The 20,255-nt window shown below is 36.5% G+C and overlaps 1 protein-coding gene and 1 long non-coding RNA gene across 2 annotated transcripts in view; both read left to right on the top strand.

Annotated features, from left to right (window-relative positions):
- LOC133524081 (putative inorganic phosphate cotransporter) overlaps positions 1–20,255 on the top strand; it is a 62,208-nt gene that overhangs the window by 40,491 nt on the left and 1,462 nt on the right. Inside the window, exons 4-10 of the mRNA XM_061859891.1 lie at positions 13,057–13,195; positions 13,699–13,925; positions 14,193–14,342; positions 14,469–14,601; positions 14,739–14,863; positions 19,385–19,504; positions 19,953–20,088. Of these exons, the coding sequence (XP_061715875.1) occupies positions 13,057–13,195; positions 13,699–13,925; positions 14,193–14,342; positions 14,469–14,601; positions 14,739–14,863; positions 19,385–19,504; positions 19,953–20,088 (1,030 nt within the window). The remainder of the gene's footprint in view (positions 1–13,056; positions 13,196–13,698; positions 13,926–14,192; positions 14,343–14,468; positions 14,602–14,738; positions 14,864–19,384; positions 19,505–19,952; positions 20,089–20,255) is intronic.
- On the top strand, positions 15,551–18,931 carry LOC133524082 (uncharacterized). The gene is made up of 2 exons (XR_009800323.1): positions 15,551–16,247; positions 16,393–18,931. It is a non-coding gene; the product is annotated as an uncharacterized LOC133524082 (long non-coding RNA).

Raw genomic sequence — 20,255 nt, 5'->3', positions numbered from 1 at the left:
CATGAAGAATCGTGGGAATTTCTTAAATGTTATATGTATATATATAGTACTTGTTGGATTTTCATCAACATATTATCAAGTTTTATTCACAAAAGTGACATTCGATGATGTGGAACTACTGATGTTGACCAAAACGGAACTCCAACGCGCGCAATTTTTCTTCGTTGTTAAGTTTGTAGCGAGTAAGGTTCTCAAGAAACATTTTTGTCGAAGTACAGTTCTGATGATGTGTTTCATGAGAAAGCGAGGGAACTCCTCATTCTCCTCAATTCTTATAGGCATATAGTCATTTTGGATTTTCATCAATATCTTTAGCTTTTTTTATTCACATTAGTGGCATTTGATGAAGTGGAACTAGTGATGTTGACTAAAACGGAACTCTTCAACGCGTGAGATTTTTTTCTTTTTTTGTTTGTTGTGATATAAGAGGCAAACTAGCAGACGAATCAACTGACGGTAAGCAATTACCGCTGGCCATGGACATCTGTTACACCATAGGGATTGTAAGTGTGGTGCCGGCATTTAAGATAGGAATACGCTCTTTCCTTAAAGTTTTAAAGATCGTATTGGGCCGGAAATACCGCATGCGACAGATCATTTCATAGTTTAGCTGTATGGGGCAGGAAGTTTCTAGAGAAATGCACAGTTGAGGATTGCCAACAATCTAAGTGGTGAAGATATAAATGATGTAGCGTAAAGCGGTGACGGAAAGAGGCGGCAGAGATTAATCCGAACAATTCCTCGGAACTTTTAAGTTTGTAGAAAGTAAGGTTCTTAAGAAATATCTGTGCTAGACACCAGTGTCTAGTGTCTAGGTCTGATGATGGACACCTCAAACCTTATAGAAATACATATAGTTTTTTTTCATCAATATCTCTAGGTGTTTTATTTAAAAAAAGTTATATTTCATCAAGTGGAACTGCTGATGTTATCCAGAACGGAACTTTTCAACGCACGCGTTTTGTATTCTTTATTAAGCTTGTAGCGAGTAACGTTCTTAAGGTGTATTTATATCAATGTTCAGTTCTGATGATGGGTTTCATAAATAATCGAGGGAATTCCTGACATCTTATAATTTCTGGATTTTTATTTACATATCAAGCATTTTTATTAAAAAGTGACATTTGACGAAATGCAACAGCTGATGCTGGCCAAAATGGAACTCGCCAATTCGCGCGCGATATGTTTGATTTGTTTATTTTGTAGCAAGTAAAGTTCTTGAAGACATTTGTGTCATAAGGTCTAGTTCTGAGGATGGGTTCCATGAGAAATCGAAGAAATTCCTCATATCTTATAGGCATACAATGCATACAGTAATGTTTGGATTCTCGTCAACATATCAAGCATTTTTATTTAAACAAGTTAGTGATATTGACCAGAACGGAACTCTTCAACGCGCGCGATTCTTATTCTTTGTTAAGTTTGTAGCAAGCTAGGTTCTTAAGAAACATTTGTGTCAAGGTCCAGTTATGATGATGGATTCAATGAGGAATTGAGGATTTTAAATCGATTTGAATTCTCAATTGGGAGGAATTGAGGATTTTCGTCAACATATCAAGTTTTTTTTATTTGAACAAGTGACATTTGATGAAGTGAAACTGCTGATATTGAGCAAAATGGAACTCTTCAACGACAAGTATTTTACCTTAGGCGTTTTTTTTATTTTATTTCGTTTATAGCATGTAAGGCTTTTAAGGAACATTTGTGTCAAGGTCCAGTTCTGATGATAGGTTCTACGAGAAACCGAAGGAGTTTCTCATATTGTATAGGATAGGCATACATATAGTCATTTTAGGATTTTCATCAATATTACAAGCATTTTTACTCAATAAAGTGACATTTGATGAAGTAGAATTGCTGATGAAGAACGGAACACCTCAACGACTTCCATATTCTTTATTTTTATTACTCTTCTTTCTTTTTCATTATTCTTAGAACAGGTATTTCTACTAAGTGAACCGAACTGCTACTATTAAAAGTAGGTAGGTAGGTTAAATAGGTTAAAACTGTAAGGATTATTATGTATAAGTAGTCTTTCTTTTAATTAAACATAGGTAAGTAATTCTATTTAAGTATAAGTATCTTTAAAAAAAACATCAATCGACTCTTATCTGTCACTAGTTCCAGTTTCAGAGTATAAAGTGCAAAATAAATAACTTGCAAAAGTTATTGTCATAAATGTATAGGTTTCGAATACATGAATATAAAGTTAAAATGCTGGTAAAAGTATTAGTTTTTATCATTAACCATTTTATATCCCAACAAAACTGTTACCCTTACAAAAATAAAATGCTTTCATTACCTAATGTAGGTTACGTTAGGTAATAAATAAATAAATATGTAGGGACAATCTTACACAGATTGGCCCCAAACTAATCAAAGCTTGTACTATGGGTACTAGGCGACGTTAAACATACTTAATTAGATAAATATATATTTACGTATATACATAGAAAGCAACAAACCCTAGGAACAAATATCTGTGTTCATCACACAAAGAAATGCCCTTACGCGATTCAAACTCGGGACCATCGGCTTCACAGGCAGGGTCACTACCCACTAGACCAAACCAGTCGGCAAAAGGTAAAGATAATTAGGTAAAGACAATGAATAATTAAACGTATTATAAATTGACACCAATATCCATCAAATAGTATAACAAGGTATGCTAAGAGCGGGCTTCAGGCCATTACGTCGCACCTTTAGAATGAAACTAATTTGACTCAAAAAGTACGACTACTTTATATATGTAGTTTGGTAGAACAGTAAGAACTCACTATATGTGTCTCTTTTTCATGCGGTGAAATCCCCCCCACCCGGAAAGGGCAGCGACGCCCATTTTATCGACTCTCGAGTCGACTTCAATCTGATACTAATAGTAAGTAAGTACTTACTTAGTAAGCAAATTGTAGTAGTCATCCCGCCTAGTAAAAGGACGGAAGTATTGTAAAGATACTACTTTTTAACCGACTTCAAAAACTTTTTTTTTGTATATATGTTAAGTAAGATCTTCGTCATTTCTGAACCAATGTTGAAAATTAGTTATCGTTTGAAAGTGGGTATATAGTTCCAAGATGGTCCTATTTTTGACAAAACCACGAGGAATTAAGGGAACTCCCCAAATCTTATAGGCGTTTTTTAGTTTCATCAACAGACCAGGCATTGCCATTCAAAAAAGTGCTATTTGAAGAAGTGGAACTTCTGATCAGGACCAGAAAAGAACTCTTTAACGATGCGTATTTCACGCTAGACGAATTGTCTTCTTTGTTATGTTTGTAAAGAAGCTACTTGCTTAACGAGGTTTAAGGAATATTTGTGTAAAGGTCTAGCTTACATCATGGGTTCTATAAGGAATTGAGGCAACCTCTCAATTCTTGATGGAACGTAAAACTGTTTATTGACATAATTGTCGATAGGTATCCCATTTGCTCTAATTTACCCCACTTGACGGTACTTACATGAAAAAAAAACTTCTCTTAAAAATAGGAAACCGACTTCAAACATAGGTATTAGAAAACAATACAAAAACTGTTATTGTATTTTCAGAAACCATACGGCAATAATGAAGATGCATCGACATAAGAAGAATCGAACATGGGCAAGATAAAGTTCAAGAAAAAAACAAATATAATGTGTACTTGTGTGTAGTTGAAAAATAAAGCATAATTAATGGCCATAGAATACAGAACCGATACACGAACATTAAGACTATTAAAAATAGACATATAGGTTGATCGTACTACTCGTACTAATGTATTTCTTTTGTTCAATTATATTATTGCATTAAAGTTAGATTCTCTAGGTATATATTATTCATAGGTTCTGTATTCTATACGAATTGTTTTAGTGTAATTATTGTACTAAATACCGTTGACCGCCTGTCAACAGTATTTATTTCTACATTACTATCACAGAAGATTTTAGGCCCTACAGTAGTTTTTGAATTAGTATTTACTATGGACAAATATAGCGAAATGTGAGTTTTTACCTAAAATATCAATCTTTTGTGAACGTGGTGTAGAGTATATACCAAGCAACGTTTTCAAAATAGAATCGTGTTCATGGTCGGCCCATGGTAAAAATAATTAGGTACCCGTAGACCCGCTGGTGAACACTGTTTATGATAACACTTAAAATAAACCCCGTGGACCCACCAGGAGAACATATTGGAGAGACTAGAGATAATACACCGCTTTAAGGGCGGTCGCACTCGGCATTGACATCTGGCGTCTAGATGGCGGGTGGACCTCAGCGAATTTCAAAGAAATATTTATCATCCAATGACGTTCGGCTCGGACACCAGATCTTCAATCTCCTGATTCCTGTGGAGTCTCCAGGTTCCATCCTCTCCACGTGTGAGTCCTAGGATTTTTCGCGCTGCCAGACTCCGATGACTCGGGCACGTAGTCCAGATGGGTGAGGATCGAGCAGCCTGGAGGGCGTACTCTGAAGTTCCAAATGGCCGAAGACCGTCTAGACGTCCTAGGAAGGTCCCGCTGGAGAGACGAAATGCAAAAAGACCTTAGCGAACTCGGCGCCGTCGACTAGATGGAAACGGTTTTGGACAGAGAAGCATGGCGGTCTTTGGTGTCGGAGGCCAAGATCCACTTCGGGTCTCTGCGCCATAGCAGTAAGTAAGTATTTATAAACATACTGTACCTTCTGTGTACCTAACCCAAAACGAGATATTTAAGAAAAAGTCCACCCGCCATTCTGACGTCAGGATTGCGGTTGGACTTATGAAATCTTGCATTATACCGCACTAAAAGTATGCAGTTATATGGTACAGTCGCCATCAGATATATCGGAGTGACCGAGGTGCTCAAAGTTATCTAAACACGCACTCTAACCTCTTGACAGTAGAGGCATGTTCAGATATTCGTGGGTACCTTGGCCGCTCCGATATATATGATGGTGACTGTACCTTCAGTGTACCTCTGTAAATAGAAATAGAAACCGGTGTACCTCTCCCCAAAACAAGCTAGGCTAAGCTCATGTACAATAAAACTGCATACTTTTAGTGCGGTATAATGCAAGATTTCATAGGTCCACCCGCCATCCTGACGTCAGGTTGGCGAGTGGAACGTTTTGTAAAATATCTCGTTTTGGGGAAAGGTACACTGGTTTCTATTAAAGGTACACTGAGGTACATAGAAGGTACAATATGTTTATAAATATTTCTTTGAAATTCGCTGAGGTCCACCGCCATCCTGACGCTTACCATATATCTAAGGACCGACCTTAGGGGCAATAACGATAGTGCTAGTTCAGTTGTGTCATTCACAAATTCGAGCCAATCGTGCTGTCTAACGCAACTAGATGCGATCAATCGCGTGCGTAATGCGAACTCATCAACCAATCACGTTGTGGTACTTGTGGCGTTAGACTGCACGATTAGTTCAAACTCGTGTGCGTAACACCGCTGTACTGGCCCCATTCTTATTGCCCGTAAGGCCCGTCCTCAGATATATTATGTCAATGACACAGTCGCGATTTTAAAAAATCACATCGCTTCTGCTACCAAATTGTTGAGCATAACGTTTTCCTATCCATAGGCTCCATCTGTCCAGTAGGATCCACCATCTCGATCCACCAGATTGAAGAGATTGTTACTTAACTGATGGATCGAGATAATGAAACCTACTGAATAGAGCGGGTCGATTGGATATACCAAAGTACGCTTATATGAAACGCTACTCCGGTGTGCGAGTGAGACAGTCAGGCCAATTTGAACTTGCATTTGACAGAAAACTGATTGTCTCCATCAAACGCTACCAGTTCCATTGCCGGCCTCTTCGCTGCCTTCTATAGTGGTTCAATCTTACCTTGCTTATGAATAAAAAGGGGCGTGCACAGCACCGATATTAGAGTAATATTGGAATCATATCAGTTAGTTGCGGGCGTCTCGCTCGCACAAATACATGCGTATAAGTGCGAAATGAACGCACGAATGACAGCTAACTGGTATCATTCCAATTGCGGAAGGTGGAGGTAAGGAAATAAATCTCCATGTACCAAAAAGTGTCATCAAAAAACATTAAATAGGTGGCGCTACAATACCTAGAATACTTGGACAAAAAAATCAAATCATAGACAACGCACTTCACTCCGTCAATAGCGCCCAGGTTCTTAGCTACTCTAGCGCTACTCCGGAGAGATTTGGAACTATTATTTATAGCTGACAGCTGGACACTTTTGCAATAGTTCTACCATAAGAGATGACACTCCTCTTAAATTCCAATATTATTCTAAAATTGGTTTAATGTCAGTTGCACTTTCGAATTGGCCTACATAGCGATTTCCTTAGCCTGCACACCGGATCGGCGTGTGGGCTGGCATCTAGCTAATGTAAAGCCACCTCATTAGGTGCTTTTAGCCTTTTGAACGGCAAGAACACCTAAAGATGTGGTGAGAGAAAGCCGCGCGTCCCTCATGCACTGCACTAGCTTTACAGCTTGCATTGCGACCAATGTATGCCGCTCACCGCCCCGCCGGTCGCGTGGGTCCAATCCGCGGCCCTAGAAGACGTACTTTACATATAAACAAGAGCACGCGAGCATTTTGCGAGTTGTGTATGTGTACTTGTGTTATCTAGGCGCACAAACGGTTACAATAACAAGAAGTGTACACCGCGTGTGCAGTCCAACACGGGAGCACGGGTGCGATTCGAAAATAACGCGCTAGCGACGCATTACGACATTGATACTTTACCCTTTGAACGCCATAACAAAAACGTTACTCACATGCCAAGGTCACGGGCGCAAGTGAGCTTGAAAGTGCATGAGTATTACATTAGGGACTTTGACAGCGATTATAACAGCTATAATCATTGATGTGTTCATGGCCCTTAAATCATGTCTAGTGACGGCGCCTTTAGGTGTTCTTGACGTTCAAAAGGTTAAGGGCGTTTGCTAGCTGGCGCTAGTGCACGGAGCGGGCAAACACGCACAGGTGCCTTTGTAAGTAAAATCAGTCGCGCCAGTTAGCGTTGCTCATATTGTAAGCCGCACGCCCGCTCCATGCACACGCGCGACGTTGCCGACGCCCTATGCCCTAAACCTTACTTGAAAGTGTGAAGGTTACTCTGACAGCGGCTATATCAGCTATAATGTATTTATGACGCTTTGAGCATAGCTAGTTACGACGCCTTAAGGTATTCTTGGCGTTCAAAAGGTTAAGGGCGTTTGCTAGCTGGCGCGAGTGCACGGAGCGGGTGCACGCGCGCGGGTGCCTTTGTAGGTAAAATTCGTCGCACGCGTCCGGGCCAGTTAGCGTCGCCAGTTACTGTTTTTCGTTAACCCGCTCCAGCTAGCAAACTAATCGCAAATGGTCCGAGATTGGCGCAATAACCATGCATTCCCTTATCTGGATCTGGATGCACCTATTCACCAATGCTTGCTTTAAAGTAACTTGTCGACTCGTCCTGATAATATTTGTGCGACCGTGAAGAAAATCTATGCCGTCACTTATTTTTCAATTTATATGAAATAAAGATGTTAAATGTATTCAAAAGTTTTTATTTAATAAGGTATGTATAAGTGCTCTGTGCATACGCACCAGCTAGCGGTGCCCTTAGCAAACCAATCGCAAATGGTCCGAGATTGGCGCAATAACCATGCATTCCCTTATCTGGATCTGGATGCACCTATTCATCAATGCTTGCTTTAAATTAACTTGTCGACTCATCCTGCTAATATTTGTGCGACCGTGAAGAAAATGTATGCCGTCAGTTATTTTTCAATTTATATGAAATAAAGGTGTTGAATGTATTCAAAAGTTTTTATTTCATATGTATATATAATGGAACGAAATACAGCTACTATCTTAGCTTGGCAAGCAGTTAAGAGTCGCTGATGCTTGTAATGTATTCACTGCGTTAATTTTAGGTATAAGATTCTTTATTCTCACTAAGAATTTGACAATTCACTTACATGAGAACTTAAAACTACACAATTTAATCCTGCTTCATATGGCAAACGAAGGGAACGTTGCTTTGAACCGCGACGCAATCTCAAATGTTTCACTTTTACACTTATTTTCCTGCAGAGAGACAAAACAAGTATGTACATACTCGTAGTACCTTTTTACGATTTATTTTATCGTAAAATATAAACTTAGATTTATTTTCTTACTGCTAATTATGGTACTCCAACTACTCAATAAATACATTTACTTACCTACTTATTGCTTAGGAATCTTATTTCATGTTTAATAATAAGTTTATATAACGTTTCTAGCGGGACATAACGCGAACTTTAAAAAATATAATGCTTTTTCTACCTTTATCACTCGAATATGTAAGAGCAAGAGAGATAAATAGACGAAACTTACTAGTTCAAGGTAACCACTCGTTTTATTGTCAAAGTTCCGAATTAAACAAACTTATTCTTCGGTGACATTTTTTAGCGTTTATAAGCGACTATACGGATCCAGCATTTGCCGCTCATTCAGTTCTCCTATTGCACGCAAGATGTCAGTAATAGAGAGGATTTGAAAAATCATAATTAAGTAGTTTAGTGCCATTTATTGAGCGGTAATAATTTAAAAAAATATATAACTTACTTTTTAATTATATTTCAGGCATGCAAAGTGATGTAAATGGTTACAAAAGTAACTCTATATGAATGACATTTTTTAGTTCCAGTTTACGCCGCAGCGCATGATCAAAATTATTAATATCATCTTCCCTGGACACTTTCGGTCTTTGGTGTCATATAAGTAATTAATGCTTAATTGAAGACCTTCCAAATAGGATATGACTCAATTGTATATACCAATAGTAAAAATTACCCAAACTGCTACCAAGGCTCCATCTAGTGCCAGGTAGAACAAACAAAGCGGCATTTACCACAATTAATTAACGAAAAAACTCGTTTTATTACCGCCCCTGCAAGCATTTGAGTGCAAGTATATATATATTAAAATACCTTATAAAAATGTCTTTTAAATGATATATATCGCTTGAGTATACAAGCAAGTTCCAGTGTTTAATAGCAGTATTTTTAATTCAAGCATATGTTATATCAACTAATTCCAGCCCTGTACGTACTTAAACGTAAGTAGTGGTAAACAGAAATCTAGAATTTCTCATATTCTTTCATACAAAACACCTAACAACCGGCTACATAACAAGTACTTTGTAAAACAACAGTTTATATTCGCCACTCTTTTTTTTAAATTGCTCAGTCCCTGCACGTTATCCAAAGTTGGTGTCATACAATAAAATAATGCTAAGAGTAAACCCTTTCAAACGAGATATGTCTCAACAGTATACATCCATGGGACAAATTGCCCATTCTCCTTTAGCAAGCAGCAATATGACATTGAAAGAAAAACTTCATAGAACACTTGGTCATGTAAATTTTAATCATCTTGAATTTATGTGTAGAAAACAACTATTGGAAGGAATACCTGAGCAATTAGAGTCAGACTACATGAAATGTGCGATTTGCGTTGAAAACAAAATGCATAACCTACCATTCAATAACAATCGAACTAAAGCAGAAGATATATTACAGATTGTGCATACGGATGTTAATGGACCACACAGAACGATAGGACATCAAGGAGAAAAATATTTTTTGACATTTATAGATGATTTCAGCAAGTTGGCAAAAATATATTGTATAGGATCAAAGGAAGAAGTATATGATTGTTTTGTGGAATATGTAAATGAGCTACAAAATTTAACAGGAAAAGTAATAAAGGAGTTGAGATGTGACAATGGTAAAGAATATATTAATAACAGAATTTTTAATTTTGCGAGAGAAAAGGGTATTATGATCAAGCCCTGTCCAGCATATGTTCATGAGTTGAACGGGACAGCGGAAAGATACAATAGATCGATTATGGATATGGCACGATGCCTTTTAGCAGAAGCAAAAGTTGACAGACGATTTTGGCCAGAAGCCGTAAAAACAGCAGCTTATTTAAAAAACCGTATATTGACAAATACTCTTGAAAGAAAGACTCCTTACGAACTATTTTTTCAGAAAAAGCCATCCGCAAAATATTTGAAAATGTATGGCAGTAAAGTTTATGTTAGAACGCCAGAAGAAAGGCGAAAGTCAAAATGGGACCATAAATCAGAAATGGGAATTCTACTTGGATATACAGATGTTGGATACAGAGTACTGATTAATAACAGAATTGTCATAGCAAGACACGTAGATGTAATTGAAAAAGATGTAAAATTAATTGCTTTTGAAGGTGAAGAAGAAGGCAAAGAAGATAATAAAAAAAAATAAGAAAAATGGGAGGACACTTTAGATGAAATTGAGCCTGAAGAAACAGTACAAAGTATCGATAATGATGACAACGTAAACAAAGAGACGAGAAAGTCTAAGAGACAAATTAAAGCACCAGTTCGTTTCGACGAAGAATTTGGCTACTACTGTATAACTGTTAATTATTGTGATGCGATGATTCCAGATACCTTTCAGGAGGCGATCACATGTGACGAGGCTGAACAATGGAAAGTGGCAATGGATAAAGAGATGAACAGTCTGGAGAAGAATAATACTTGGACGCTGGTAAATGCTCCTCAGAAGAATAAGGTACTTGATGTTAAATGGGTGTATACGAAGAAAACCAACGATCTCTATAAAGCAAGGTTAGTGGTACGAGGCTTTCAACAGACAGATGATGTCGAAGATACATATTCACCTGTAGCTAGAATGCAAACTTTGAAACTGCTTTTATCTTTCTGTTGTCAATATAACCTACATGTACATCAAATGGATGTAGAAACAGCTTTTTTAAACGGTAAAGTGTTATCCGAAGTGTATGTCAAACAACCGTTAGGCTATGGAGATGGTACTGATAAAGTGTATAAATTATATAAATCCTTGTATGGTTTAAAGGAAAGCCCACGTGCGTGGTACGAATGTTTTCATAAATTTGTGTTGACCTTAGGGTTTCAGCGAAGTAAATATGACTATTGTCTATATGTTAAAACTGATAAAAACCAAACAGTTTATATATTAGTATATGTAGATGATTTATTAATTGCTTGTAAAGATGAACAAATGGTTGCTATGATAAAGAATAAATTGAGTAGTTATTTTAAAATGAAGGACATGGGAAAAGTTAAGAATTATATAGGAATTGACGTTGATTATGATTACAAGAAAGCGAATATTTTGACTCTGAGCCAGGAAAAATATATAGAATCATTAGCAATAAAATATAAAATTGAAAATTCTAAATTGTGTAAAACACCGATGGAGATTAATATGAAACTTGACAGATGTGAGCTGAATGAACATGTGAAATATAGAAATTTGATAGGAGCGTTGCTGTACATTAGTTCTGGTACTCGACCAGACATAGCATATTGTGTCAATTATTTGAGTAGGTTTCAAAATAGTTATAACGAGACTCATTTTAAATGTGCATTGCGTGTTTTAAAATATGCGTACGCGACAAAGAGCCTTAAGCTCACATATTGCCAAAACTTGAAGGCTAATATTATGGATTGTTACGTAGATGCCGATTGGGCCGGAGATGTTTTAGATAGAAAATCTACCACAGGATTTGTAATTAGGGTATTCGGAAACGCTGTGTATTGGAAGTCAAAGAAACAAAGCAGTGTAACTAAATCCTCAACATTTGCAGAATATATAGCGTTATCCGAAGCCGTAACTGAGATCATTCTTTTACGAAGTGTGCTTAATGATGTGTTTTTAAGATTTAATGATCCAGTGAATATATATGAAGATAATTCAGGAGCGATGGTTATCGCCAAGTACGGTAATTTTACGAAAAACTCAAAACACATTGAAGTGCATTATCACTATGTACATGAAAATTTTAAAAATGGTGTTATAGATATTATAAAAGTGAATTCTGAAGATAATGTAGCGGATATCATGACTAAATCGTTAGGTCATATTAAATTCTTTAAATTTAGACATATGTTAAATGTAACATAATATACACCGTGTTATACATCGTGTTCATGGTAAAGTTTTAAAATTATAATTATTCAAAGAATGTGAATTCTAATAATTTCATATTGTAGATTAGTATTGCTAGTGTTAATGTGTTGCCATGTATAAATCTAAGGAGGCGTGTTGAGTATGTATAGATTTATACTGGCAGGTTAGATAGTATGAATGTTTACTTGAATTCTATGTCAGGTGTCACAGCTTTACAAAATGAATATCTGTTGTTGTGTTATGTATGATAAAATGGTTTAATTAAATATATATTGTGTATCCGACATCTGCCTATCATTTATCAGTACCTATTGTAATACTAATATGAATTGCTCGAAAAGCGGTGACTATAATATTGTATTAATTTCATGACATTGCAGGCCTGTAAAAAAATATCATTGAACTAAAAAACGGCTTTTCTATGGCCTAACTAGTGATGTGCTATTACCGGGACTTTAAAGCGCGCGGTTGTTTTATGCGATAAACGCATGCGTTTACCGCACACCCATTTTACATCAGTTAATATACGCGGTAAACGAAGCGGTAGCGGCATTGTTATTTTTCCGACATTAGTTATTTCCCAGATGACGTGCCCAATGAGATTCCGTGCTCAAGGATATGTTGGGCAATATTGGTATTCTGTGCGTAAGTTGCTCTTAAAAACCGAAACGTCAGCATTTGTGGTCAACGATGACAATGGTATACAAGTATTTATATTAGTTCCAACTTCCAGAGAAAAAAATGCTACTAGAATAATATCACTTATATTGGGAGATTTAATTACCGCATTGTGTAAGGCTATATTTTGAAATGTTATTATTGTCATCGTGTCCAACATTCGTCGCAATAATTATTACAACGTTTTTGTTTACTAACCGCTCAATCAATTTCAGGTTCATGTTGCTTATAAATTTAATGCTCTCTTGCTTGGAATGCTAGAGAAATTTACCAGCCAAATAGTTGTCATTCTGGTATTTTTCCCAAGGGAATATTTCTGCGAAAAGAAAATGACTGTAGACACATCATTACTGACACAACACATCATGACTGTGGTACATCATTAGTCCCACCGGCGCCGACAGGATCTGCTAGTTTAAACTTAAGATTTTTTTTTCAGGGTGGATGGATAGCGGTGTGCGCTTGCCGTATTATCATGGGTCTTACTCAGGGTCTGCTGTATCCGAGTCTTCATGGGTTGCTTGGCCAATGGTCACCAGTTTCTGAAAGAAGTCGGATGGGCACCATAGTATATGCAGGTCAGTTATTATTTTGAGAAAGAGCAGAGTAGAAAATATAATTATAAAAAAAACCAGAAAACATCCAAAGTATTGAAATAAATAAAAACCAAGATTTAAACTTAAAATATACTAGCGCCTTGCGCGTACCAGCGTATACAGTTCCTTTTATTTTAATTAAATTTAAATATTTATTTAAATTATATTACGTTACACTATTACAAAGATTATTTAGAATCTAAAAACAAACTGAGCTTATAATATAATTATCGAAATTATTAAATTCAAAAACTATGTACGAGGTGCACATATGCGTATTCCATATATCAATTTCCAAGCGGATTAATTAAACATTATCATATATTATTTAGACACTTCATTTGCATAAACATTTCTCTCCATTAATTAAATCCGTTCGATTGATGATAATTAATCAAATTATGCAGGTAATGATAGTTACGAAAAAACATGCAATCATAAAATTGGGCAATCGGCTCTAACTGATCATAAATATATATTTTCAGGAGCTCAACTAGGCACCATAGTCGAGATGATGTCAGCCGGAGTGCTCTCAGCAAGCAAGTGGGGCTGGCCTTCTGTGTACTACGTCACGGGAATCACCTGCCTGGGCTGGTCTCTGTTGTGGATCATCTTCGGAGCCTCCACGCCGGGTATGAGCCGATGGATTTCAAACGAGGAGAGAAAGTATATCGAGACAAATACTGCTTCGGCTGACATAAGTGAAGCCAAGGTAAAATGATGTTCATATGTACTTAGATTTTAGATTTATAAAAATAATTAAGTTTTCTGACAGCGTGCGGTTGTTGGTGCTAATTATTGAACATATTAAAAATATTGGTACGATTAAATAATCATTATTGTGTGCAGGCATGTACGTTAAAGGTTTTTGCTGTCAGCTTTATATAGGTAGTAAGTAGGTAGATAAAAAGATGCAGATATAACAGAATGATATAGTTATAAAAACAAATAAGTCTCAACATGACAAGACTTTTTTTAGAAAATGGTGACCCCATGGAAGAGCATTTGGAGTTCTCTTCCCTTCTGGGCTATCCTGCTGGCTCACAGCGGACAGAGTCTTGGTTTCTGGACGCTCCTTACTGAAATGCCTTCCTACATGGCTAAGGTTCTAGGGGTCGACATTAAAAGCGTGAGTTTCTTCAATGTGTACTTATATTAATTTAAGAAATAACTATTTGATAAAACAGAGTTTTCTAATAATTATTATCATTCAATAAAACATTACAAATTTACGTTAAAAATAATTGCTTTTCAGAATGGCGTCTTGTCTGCACTTCCCTATGTGGCGATGTACATCCTCAGTTTCATATTCAGCTGGTCCGCGGACTTCCTTATCAATAGAAACATTTGTTCAGTTTCCACTACCCGAAAAATATTTAATACTATTGGTATGATCAATACAATTTATATTAAATACATATTAATAAACTTGAAAATTTACTTTCACGCAAAGGGACATTGTGTTCGTAGAAACTTGCATAATGGATGTAGGTTTCCTTTTTGGATAAATGTTTTTTTTTTCTAGCATTCTGGGGGCCTGCAGCCGCATTGCTGATTCTCTCTTATCTTCCGCCGGGACACTTGACACTGGCGGTTGTAATTCTGACTTTCACCGTTGGATTAAACGGCGCTCACTACGTCGGTTTCTTAGTAAGTAAGATATTGTAATTATATTTCGTCACTTCATTTTTCAGATATTTTTTTTATATTAACCATGTAGCTTCCCTATAGTACAGGTAGGATCGCATACATTTAAGAGTAACTATTTTGATTATAACTGTCTAAGCAACCTTCCACCCACTTCCGCTTACCGCTTACAGCGTCCATACGTCGGTCTAGTTGACGAACACTTCGGCACGAGACCACATTTTTTATAAGGATCTTCGTTGCATACTATGGTGTTAGCTGTGAGATTTTATTTAATTCGTTGTGCAATATACGGCCCGATTCGAAGAAGAAATATAATACAATGCTTTATTGCACACTCCATTAAAAAAAAGACGGAAATTGAGAAAATGTATAAATTGGTAGGTAACAACAGGTGGACTTATCGCTAAACAGCGATCTCTTCCAGACAACCTTTAGATGAGCGTTTGAGATGGCAAACGAAGCGAAGTTAACAGGTGGTGCAAAATAAATAAAAAGTAGATAATACAATATAATACATACACTACACATATATAAATGACAAAGGAAGCCATAATAAGAACGACAAGAAGTTTAAAAGAATATAGGACCTTCATGAAATGGACAAATGTGACGTTATCTATGAAAAGGGACCTTATTGTCGATGGCGTTTACGCCGTTATAAACGATGCTCCGATACAAATACGACGCAGTGCGGCGTAAGTGCCATCGACAATAAGGTCCCTTTTCATAGATAATGCCATAAATAATGTTCTTTTAATAGGTTTTTAAAAATGGGGAGTGATTTCGTACATCTAATATCAATGGGTAGATTATTCCAAAGCCGGACAGCGAGGAAAATGAAAGAGTTGTTGTAAAATTTTGAAGAAGAAGGAGGGGTAACAAGTAGCAGATCTTGAGAGCATCTAAGTGATGAAAGAAATTTAAACCGGGCTTTAAGATAACAAGGCGTGTTGGGGCGAAACAGAGTGGCATACAGGAGGGAAAGAATATGTGTGTTGCTACGGAATCGGATGGGTAACCATTTGAACTGCAAACGAAAGCTTGAAATATGATCGAATACGCGCAACCCGAAAATGAACCAAGAACAATAAGAAGAATGAGATACGATAACGATAAATTCTGGTTTAGATAAGTTCTCATTTAGATATTGTATGTATGTCATATAATTGACAGAAGCAGCGTTGGAATCACGGCGGAATCGAAATAAACGTCAATTTTGACATATTGTTTAGCTATTGATCTTTCCAACATCTTTAACGTGTCTTTAACGTGGCTTCGAATCGGGCCGATACAATATAATTATTTGTTATTAAAATCTTTCAACTTGAAGGGCATATACAGGGTGATTCAGGAGACGTGAGCAGGATCAACCCTACATATGCAGGTTGTCTGGAAGACATCGCTTCTTAGCGATAAGACCGCCTGTTGTTACCTAACTTTTACGTGTTTTTTCATTTCCTGTCTATTTTTAAATGTATGGTGCACAATAAAGAATATTTACTTACTTACTTACTTACTTACATATACAGTTAATATTACTGCATCGTTTAACATCGTAAGTTAGTTAAACCACCACATCTTTTTATTATTTTTTTACTATTTGTTAAATAAGAGTTTAAGTCTCTAATCATGGTCACCCTATAATGAGTAATTGATAAAGATACCCAACCTCTTTAACTGTAATGACAGCACTTAATAAAGAATAAAATAAATTGTCATTTTTGGCATTGTCAACAGTCACGTTTGTTGATATTGTTGAATTCTGCAAAAAAAGTTCTTTAAAATCATGCCTCCGCCATATCATTATTCAAACATTGAAAGATGCGACATGGTAAGGCTTTACTATCAGACCAATAATACATACAGAGCAAAGGACTTATTCCATGAGCGTTACCCGAATTTGCCAGTGCCAACACATGGATTAATACTCCGGATGGTTCAAAATTTACGTGACTATGGGCAATTTACAGTGCCCACTCACGCACAAGCACGAGGTGGCCAGCATCGTGATTTAGAAAGGTTGGACAGACGAATTCTAAATTATTTTGCTCGAGACCCGCGGCGAAGTACACGGAAAGCTTCCAGACAATACCATGTGTCTCAGTCATACGTTTGGCGGCTATTAAATGCTACGGGGCTTCACCCGTATCACTATCAACCGGTTCAAGATATATCGCCAGATGATTTCCCCTTAAGAAGGCAGTTTTGTCAGTGGCTTTTGGAGAATGAACAAGCAAACATTCTTTGGACCGACGAGTCAAGTTTTACGCGAATCGGACTTTTCAATGTTCACAATGAACACTACTGGAGTGTTTGACGACCAGTCTGGCCTAGTGGGTAGTGACCCTGCCTACGAAGCCGATGGTTCCGGGTTCAAATCCTGGTAAGGGCATTTATTCGTGTGATGAGCATCAATATTTGTTCCTGAGTCATGGGTGTTTTCTATGTATTTAAGTATTTATAAATATTTATATATTATATATATCGTTGTCTAAGTACCCTCAACACAAGCCTTATTGAGCTTACTGTGGGACTTAGTCAATTTGTGTAATAATGTCCTATAATATTTATAATATTTTATAATATTTATATTTATTTATGAACCCCAATCTCACGCGACGGAATGCGTATCAAACACGCTTCAGTCTCAACGTTTGGGTTGGAATAGTGAATAATACCATCATTGGACCTCATTTTATTGAAGGACGACTTAATGGTGCTGCTTATTTGGACATTTTAAGAGACGTGATTCCGATCCTTTTGGACGATGTACCATTGAAATATCGTCAACATTTGTATTATCAGCACGACGGGGCACCGGCACATTATGAACATCGTGTCCGTGATTATTTGAACGATCATTTTCCGAATCGATGGATTGGACGCGGTGGGCCAGTCCCTTGGCCACCGCGTAGCCCTGATCTAACTCCACTAGATTTTTTTCTTTGGGGTGAGATCAAACAACATGTTTACGAACGCGAAAGTGCCACCGTGCAGGAACTACGGCAATGCATTATTACAGCTTTTGACACGGTCAAAGCAAACAATTTTGCTCTAGAGAGACTAAAAAATCATCACACGCGACGGGCGGGATTCTGTTTACAACAAGGCGGCTCACATTTTGAGCAACTTTTAAAGTATCAATAATTATTTGTAATTACGTAAAATTATTACCTTATTTCACTAGAAAGAAGTTTCTTTTAATTTTGTTTCAATGTTTTATACAGTTTTATTGTTTGATTTTACAATTAAAAAATTTGCCATGCGAGTTTCATACGTTTATTTATTTTAAGTAATGTTGCACTAGGTATGAATTACATACTTAAGGAAGATACGATGTTTCCAAAGTAAGTAGACTCCTCAGATGACATACGACATTTCAAAAGTAACTAGACCGACGTGTTATGTGCTGACAATCAATTTGATTTGACGTTGACTAGACAAATGAGAACCGGTACATGACTGAAGTATTCTAATTGTAGAGTGACCAAACTTAACGTGCAAAATTAAAAATACTTTGTTTTTTTTAACACTTCAAAAAAATTAACTTAATCACACTAATACTAGTATGAGAGAGTAGCTTATAGTTAATTGAACCCGTAGGGTTGATCCTGCTCACGACTCCTGAATCACCCTGTATAGCCTGGAGGTTAGTCGAGAACTAACACGAAAGAATAAATCATCCTCATCCTGGGGATGGTCATGAACCAACACGAAGGAATAAATGATCCTGGGGGTTTGGTCGTGAAACAACACGAAGGAAAGTCTGTTCATATTTCGAACACTGATTTCGCCCGGGGGTTGATCGTGAACAAACACGAAAGATTCATATTGGTGCATTTTTCAGAATACCCATATATTTTGTGGGAAATTTATTGCCTTTAAAATGGGAATTATGTTGTGTTATAGAGCTGAGGGAGGCTTTCTTTTTATTTAGTTTTAGATGGCCCAACATATACAATATATTTGAATATCTAATATCCAATTATGTCTGACAGAATAACTTTTACTCACACCTAACCCATAGTACGGCATTAAATCAGAAAAGACGTATGAATCCTCAAAAGTGAGCGAAACGGCGAACAGTATTGTTAAAGTAGTGTATACAACCTGCTACTGTATGAGCAAGGTTTCCCCGCTGCACCTATATAATTAGTCTTAATTTTAATTGTATATTTTAATTGTATATTTTATTTTATTGTATTGTTGCTTTATTGTAATTTAATGGGTTAATACCTGAATAAATAACATTTTTATTTATTAAAGTATAAGAAAAAAACCCTAATGCGCCCATAGATTGAACGTACATCAACACGAGACTCTCGCAAATTTTATATTTAGCACAATAGTACATTGTTTTTATACTACTCTACCCACATACATTAAGCAACCGTTAAGGACGAAAAAAATGTGTAATCTTTTCAGTTCTATTATTCTCAATGACCTGTATTTCGTCAAGTTTGTTCATTCATTCAAACTAGTTATGTGTAACGTACACGTTTTATTTATATTCTTTTCCAGATCACACACATAGATATATCACCGAACTTTGCTAGTACTTTGATGGGTATAACAAATGGCGTTGGAAACATTTTCTCCATTCTAGCACCTCTCAGTGTTTCAGCTGTGGTTAAAGATGAGGTAAATGTAGCATTGTTATGATATGTTTGATCCAACACTACCGGGTCGGGTCGGGTTCGGGTCGATGAAAGAAATTAACTTATTTTTTAAACTAGTCAAAAGCTAAGAAACATTACAGGGTTTTTTAATTAGAAAAGTAATTTGTGTAACTCGTGCCGTTTCAATAGGTTTGGAACATACGTTTTAGATGATTATAAAAATAAATTTGCTGAGATAAAAGGTAAATTAAATTTTTACACAATTAGTTAATTTAAGTCAATTGCTGTTTTACCGAAATGGACACTTGTGACCAATTACGTATCCATGCACAAAAGCCTAGTACATTACTAAAAGACGTTGGTAGGTAATTTTTTCAACATTTCTATTTATGTAATATTTAGAAATAATATTTAAATGTATTTACGATTTAGTGCGTTTCGGAACACTATATATTTTATTCTTTTTCTAGACAAGCGCTTCTGAATGGCGGAAGGTATTCTTCATATCCATTGGTTTCTACTTCCTCAGTAATTTGTTTTATGTCCTCTTCATGTCTGGTAACATTCAACCATGGAACGAACCTATTACCGATAGTAAAAATTTGGGTAAGTTCACAATTTCAAAGGTAATAAAACATTACAAATAGCAGTTCTAATTAATTGATCTACATTTTATCGTTTTGATATCTTGCAGACTTTTGTATTGGATACAGTTACCGAATTTGGTCCAATCGATTCAGCTTAAATCTTATCTCTCTCTCTCTCTCTAATTT

This window comes from Cydia pomonella, chromosome 13 (assembly GCF_033807575.1).
Source record: "Cydia pomonella isolate Wapato2018A chromosome 13, ilCydPomo1, whole genome shotgun sequence".
In the NCBI taxonomy this organism is placed as follows: domain Eukaryota; kingdom Metazoa; phylum Arthropoda; class Insecta; order Lepidoptera; family Tortricidae; genus Cydia; species Cydia pomonella.
This window is presented reverse-complemented; position numbering and strand designations above follow the sequence as displayed.